Below are 7,091 nucleotides of genomic sequence, written 5' to 3'. Positions count from 1 at the left end.
AAGGAGAGGAGACTATTGGCCCAAAATCTCAGTAGCATTGCTATGAAACTTGATCTTGTTGGGTTATTACAGAAGGAGTCGGGGGATAAATGTTATCAGGCCTTGTTTTAGTTTTTGAGAGAAGGAAGGTTGTTTGGGAGGATATGAAGGGTTTTTTTGTGTTTGTTTTTTGAGCGTGATTCCTGTCCACACTCCATGGCGATAATGCACCATGCAGTTGTTTGCCAACCGCCAATAATACGTACAAGAAGAAGAAGAAGAAGAAGAAGACTTGTTGTTGGATTGTCGTGCTAACCTGTGTCAGTGTAACCCAGCTCACCTAGTGATTTCTTCATGCGCTTTGCTAACGTTGACTTCCCCTTGTGTATGGACTTCCCTGAACCGCTTCCCTTCTTTGTGAACCCTGAGTGGATAAGGGTCCAGCTTGGGCTGGAGTTTCTTTTGGATTATTGTGAGTCACTGGCAGTGTGAAAAGGAGTTTGGACCTTGCTCTGCACCCCCTGCCCTGCCCCAGAACAGCACTATGTATTGATCTTCTCACCTGGTGTCACTTTTATAAATAAACCCCCTTTTGACTTTCATTCAGACTGAGTCATGAACCTTGACACTCACAAAGATTATGTTGTTAGTGACACAGATGTAACTAATAACATGAATGTGTGAGGCCCCAAACCTGTAGTTCAGGTATTTGTGGTCCAAATCTATTCTGTCTACTAAGTGATTCTAGAAATGTGTCCAAAAGCTGCATGAATAAGTTTTGGTTCCCCCATAAGATTTTTATATTTTATTATACAGAATTGTTTAAGTAGACTTTTTTTTTTTAGTAACAGTCAAAGAGCACACCTTTTACCAGTTTAGACATTCCTCAGATTTTGGCACATGTTGACATGACAGCATCACACATCCATGATGTGAGTCTCTGGTTTCACTACTTCCCAAAGGTGCTCTATTGGACTGAGATCTGCTGACTGTAGAGGCCAGTGGAGTGCTGTGAACTCGCTTTCATGTTCACGAAATCAGTTTGAGATGATCTGAGCCTTGTGACATGGTGCGTTATCCTGCTGTAAGAAGGCAGAGAAGATGAGTACGCTGTTGTCATAAAGTGATGGGAATAGTCAGGAACAAGACTCAGTTAGGCTGTGGTGTATAAACAATGTTCAGGTGGTACTAAGGAGCCTAAACTGTGACAAGGTAACCTCAAGGAAAAATGCATGTTGAACCAGCAGCAGCTGTCTGAACCACTGATAAAAGGCAGAACAGATTCATGGTTGTTTACAGTAAAGTCTGACCTGACAGCAGCTGAACTCAAGACTAATCGGACCAGAAGAGTGCATGGCAAGAAGATTTCCCTCACACCATTACACCACCACCACTGGTAGCCTGAACTGTTGATATATGGGAAGATGGAAACTGGCTTCCAAGTTCTTCATGCTATATTTGGATCGTTCGATCTGGTTGTTGCAACAAAAATCGAGACTCATCAAACCAGAGAATTGTGGTGAGCACATGCAAACTGTAGCCTCAGTTTCCTGTTCTCACCTAACAGGAGCAGCACCGGTGTGGTCTGTTACTGCAGCCCATCTGCTTCAACATGTATTCAGAGAAACTCTTGTTTGTAATGAGTGATTATTTGACTTACTGTTGCCTTTGTGTCACGCTAAAGCGGTGTGGCCATTTTCCTCTGACATCGATATTTTCACCCAAAGAACTTCCAATATTTTCTGTTCATCCAAAAGATGTTTGTGTGTCAAAATCCCAGTAGATCAACAGTTTCCAAAAAACTCACCTGGCTGGCATTAACAACTATGTCAGGTTCCAAATCAATTAAATTAAACTTTTTTCACATTTTGATGCTTGGCTTGAACTCCAGCAGCTCGTGTCATGTGGCAAGTAAGGAACAAATGTAGGACTCCGAGACAAAAACTTTAAAGCAGCAGCTTTAATTGTTGGTAAAATGAACTAAAAACAAAGCAGATGAACACTAAGGAAACAAAATAAAGACAAAGAACTAACAAATGCAGAGACTTGAGACAACAACAAGCAGAGGGAGACTGAGGGCTGAGGCTACATCCACACGTACACGGGCATTTTTGAAAACAGTTTTTGAGTTTTTGCTTCTAAAAGAAATCCCATCCACACGTAAACGCCCAAAACGAAGGAAAACGCTGCCAGGAACATGCCAAAGCAACAGGTGGCGATATATTCCTAATTGTGTAGAAATGTTGGTCCATCAGAAGTCTAGAAGCCTGGGTGGGAAAGAGTAAACAAAGGTGGCCCATAGAAGCAGAACTGAGTCCTGTGTGTGGAGGGACAGAAACTGTGTGTGAATTACCAATAGAGCTTCTCACACTGGAGGTTCTGGTCTCCCTTGTCAGTTCGACGAACTCCAGAGTTGTTGACGCACCAGTAGTGATGGGTAGATGAGGCCTCGTGAAGCGTTTCAGCACATTCCCCAAACTGTGTCGGCACAGTTTTGCTGTTTTGCTCCATACTGACACCTGCTGGACCTTAAATATCATTGCAGGCAACTTACTTGAGACTCACAACAGACACTGATTCAATGACCTAGTCATACTTATATACACTGTATACACGGTAAGGTATTGTACTTTCCATGGAGTCATTTTATATCTTCTATATTACAAATATTGTAGACATCTTTAAAATATATTATGAATGACATTAAGTGAAAATTAAAATGAAAGTATTGTGAATGTAATATTACCCATTTGACTCAGTTTATTATAAATTTCTATTCAGAAAAATTGGTTTATCCAATGTTTTTGCATTCAGTCTATTGCGTTTTTTGTTTTTTTTGTTTTTTTTTAATTAATTTATTTTTTTTTTCACCATTTCCCCAGCTTTGGAAACTCACAGGAACAGATGAAGCTGGGGTACACAAAAGCTGTAAAGCCAGGTGGATAAGGTTCTGATAAGATGTCTTCCTATTCCCCCAGTACGTTACACTCACTCTCCACAATACTAAGGGGTTGGCAGTCCTTTATAATAAAATTCAGGACTGCCTGGTCCAGAGCAGTCTTCCTAGATGAAAATAATAAAACACATATTAATTTAAAAAAAATGATGATAAAGATGTTCAGTGTCAATATAGGCCTACCAGTGTTCATTCTCGGTGTGTTTGTCTCCTCATTTTCATGTTTGGCTCTGTAATGCCTAAACACTGAGGAGGTGCTTTTGTTTGTGTAAGAAAGCTCCGCAGAACAGATGCGACATTTAACCTGCATAAAATGAAATAAATAATTTACACTTCAAGTCACATTGCTGTTTTTCCTATTATGATAGTGTGGCATGCAGAGGAATCTTTACAAAGAAGCTCACAGAGAAAGATTGAGCTTGTTATTCAACCCCAAGCTGGTAGGGGGAGCTCTTTATTAAAACACTTATTTGTGCTACAATGTGCCTCAAGTTCAACAACAGCACAACAGAAGTCACTCATGGTACAGCACTCTCTCTACAAAACAACAACTGTCAGTGACTCTGCACCACAGCGTAAACACAACATTCAAGATAACAGTTAAAAGTAACGTAACCATAAACAATAAAACAAGAACATCTAAACAGCAGCACATGTCCCAAGGCATGATGGGAGAGAACTAGCTGTTCCCCCAACACGCCACACAGCCCCCACCTGAGTGGTTAGCTGTCCCCAGCAACCGGCATGTCCATAGCAAAGTCTCTGAGGTGTTGGGGAAGGCGACGGCTTCGTTGAGGACGTTCCGTGGGTCCCCCAGCTGCCTCCGAGGCCAGGTTGGGGGCCTGCAGTTGAAGCTGGGACCCTGACGTCTCCCTGGATGGACTCAAGGGCTGATAGGGTGCCAGGCGATCGCGATGGAGTACGACCACCCTGTTCCGTTTGACCAGCCGCACCCTGTAGACCACGTCGGACAGCCTCTCAAGAACAGTGCAGGGTCCAACCCACTGGCTCATCAGTTTGGGAGAAAGCCCTTTCTTCCTCTCCGGGCTGTAGACCCACACATGCTGACCGGGCGAAAGTCCTTCCCCCTTGCAGCGGGTATCATAAGCTCGCTTCTGCCGGGAGCCTGCATCTCGGAGAGCCTGCCTGGTCAACTGATGCACCTCTCGGAGCCGGGCACACTTCCTGCTCGGGGGGGGGATCCAAACACCAAGTCCACTGGGGTACGAAGCTCATGACCGAACATCAAGGCCGCTGGAGTGCACTTAGTAGATTCCTGGACTGCAGAACGGTAGGCCATTAGGACCAGGGGAAGGTGTTGATCCCAGTCACGCTGCTGGCGGGAGGTCAGGATAGCAAGCTGGGTGGCCAGGGTGTGGTTGAAGCGTTCCACCAACCCATCGCTTTGGGGTGCAGTGGCGTCGTCCGGGTCTTCCTGATACCCAGCCGCTGACAGACCTCCTGTGTTCAGCACAATATTAATTAGTCATCGTCAATTCTTGATTTGTCCTGTTCTCATTGCATGGCGAATTATGATGGCTGTTTGGTAGCCGTTTGCATAGTATGCATACGCTCTCTCTCTCTTCATATGTGTGTGTGTGTGTGTGTTTCTCTGGTGAAAATCAGTATGGTTCCGACAACAGTTTTATGTTAATGTACAATCCATAATATGTTTTATGTGTGTGGGTGGGTGTGTCTGCCCTGCCTCGCCCTATGACAGCTGGGATGGGCTCCAGCGCCCCCTGCGACCCTGAAAAGGATAAGCGGAAGCGAATGGATGGATAGATGGGGTGTGTGGGTGGAGGTGTGTGTGTGGGGAGGTGTGTGTGGGGCGCCAGAGGGAGTGTTCGCCCAGGGCGCCAAACAGGCTAGGACTGCCACTGCACCTAGCCCAACTTCAGTAACCCTACAAACGTCACTGCTGTTTAGTTTCCTGTCTTCATTTATGTTGGAAGTGATAGCAGAGCTGTACGTTTGAATTTTTTCAGAAATCTCTCAGTCAGAACATGCTTAGGTAACTAGCGAAACTAGCGAGCTAACTTCCGCTAGCTTCCTGCTAACTTCTAACTCCGTTAAATGTAATAAATTTTGTTTTCATGGATGCCTGGAAGTTAAACTTCATAGTTACACCTGGTAAAGCAGCAATGCTGATCGTTTTATTAAAGATGAAAGAATTTAGACAGTTTTTAACTCTCAGTGATGCTGCAGTGTTCGTTTGACTTTGGGACCTTAAAGGACGGAGTTTAGGACCCAGATTATCCCCAGATTTACGAGCGCCTTAGTCCTACAAATACGGCAATAACGACGGCCCGCTTGCATGTTCTACAAAAAATGTGCTTTGTTGTGTATCTGACGGACAAACACCAAATCAGTTAAGATGCACCATTTTTACAAATCAATTCTGGTTCATCCGTTTCACTCAACAATCCGCTTTCCCCCTTCTCGTTCTTCGTTGCCGCTGTGCTATTTCGCCACTGCGCATGCGCGTTTTACCCATATATTCTATCGCGATATTTCATTTTCTTATCGTTAGCATTTTACCGGTATTACCGTGAATGGTATAATATGGCCTAGCCCTACTTGGGGACCACTGAGGGGGGGAACAAAATGCACACCATGAGCAGGCTGGAGTGTCAAACAGAGGACATGAAACAGGAAGGAGCCCCTTTATCACTTCTAAACTTACATGCTGTGCAGTCTATGGGCTGTTTAACACCATTACCAACCAGAAGAGTACATGTACATGGGGGTCCGTCGCAGATAGCCCACTTCATAGTGGCACATGTTGTTGGAACTAAAGAGAAAGAGGGGGAAAAAAACACCACAACACTAGCAGGTTATTAATGGGAACTCAAATACGTAATAACATTACTGTACTGTGACTTCATGAAGCATAATTTTTTATTTTTAAAAGATGCAGTATTATATAAGGGTGAATCTTTTGGCTGTGAGTCCCAACACAGCGGAACAAACCTTCCCAACCCCCACTCGCCAACAAAACTAGCTACAGCTTTTTGGTTCAACTCTGGCGGCTAATTACAATATTTGATCAAACAAAACAAGCAAGACTACATCTTATAGAAATATATATCTATGTCTTAAATTTAAATTTGTTGTTGTTGTTTTTCTGAAAATGTCCATTAAATCTAGGTCAAACTGAACTATGCATTTCTTTTCAGCAGAATAAAGTTTGTATCAAATTTAAAAATAATAATATTAATAACAATAATACATTTGATCTAAAAGCGCCTTTCAAAACACCCAAGGACACTGTACAAGAAAACAAACGTAAACCACTCAGAGGTAGCAGCCAAGAAAGGTGTGGTTTGTGTCTATGAACAGTGCACACCTGCGTGGATGAGCGCGCTTGTATTCAAAAGGTTTCTCCATGTAACGATCTGCTAGCCGGTGTGGGGGGCCATAGCCCCGTCCCCCAGGGCATGAAGCATGCATGGAGTACATCCAGGCCCCAGACATCCAGAGGCCCCAGAGTGTGAGAGCCCAAGGAGGACCACCAGAGGGGCATCCGTGCCACCCTTCTGGGAAGAGCAAAGGAGAGCCCCTGACAAGGGGTCACCAAGCAGCTGTGGCATAAGCAGAGGGGGACTTGCATGGCGTGCCCAGGCTCTGCCGCAGCCAGCTGTGCCAGAGTGAACCGAGCTGCAGGCACCAGAAGGGCCCCAAGCGAGTCAGGCGTCGGCCATGTTTTCGGTGAGCCGGTAATACTCATGAGCGCCCATGCCACGGACACAGAACCACCGAACACATCCGCGCCTGAGGGCATCAGCCACTGGCAGGGAGTGTGGTGAGGGCAGAAAGGCCTCCATAATTTGGAGGGCCTGAGAGAGAATGGTTAATTTTATTTTCTAGTGGGAACACACATAACACAAACCATAAACATAGCCGAAATCACAGACTCACACATACCTTTGTACATTCATTTCATTACCTCAGCTACTTTTTGCACAACCCACTGTCATTGTTGCACGTTTCTATTGCACCGACTAGTGTATGCATCGTTCTGTTGCACAGTTCTTTAATTTTTGCATACTTGCACTTTATGCAGTCCTGTGCTGATTTACTGTTACATGTAGCACCATGGTCTCAGTGGTTGAAATGACAATGAAGCCACTTGAGCTTCTTTTTGTAAGTTATA

At 44.5% G+C, this 7,091-nt stretch overlaps 1 protein-coding gene across 1 annotated transcript in view; it reads right to left on the bottom strand.

Moving 5' to 3' along the window:
- LOC102301671 (epithelial cell adhesion molecule) overlaps window positions 1-7,091 on the bottom strand; it is a 21,559-nt gene that overhangs the window by 11,034 nt on the left and 3,434 nt on the right. The window contains exon 3 of the mRNA XM_042226513.1: window positions 3,477-3,486. Within this exon, the coding sequence (XP_042082447.1) occupies window positions 3,477-3,486 (10 nt within the window). The remainder of the gene's footprint in view (window positions 1-3,476; window positions 3,487-7,091) is intronic.

This window comes from Haplochromis burtoni, unplaced genomic scaffold, assembly GCF_018398535.1.
Source record: "Haplochromis burtoni strain Fernald_Lab_line unplaced genomic scaffold, NCSU_Asbu1 Contig_215, whole genome shotgun sequence".
NCBI classification, from domain to species: domain Eukaryota; kingdom Metazoa; phylum Chordata; class Actinopteri; order Cichliformes; family Cichlidae; genus Haplochromis; species Haplochromis burtoni.
This window is presented reverse-complemented; position numbering and strand designations above follow the sequence as displayed.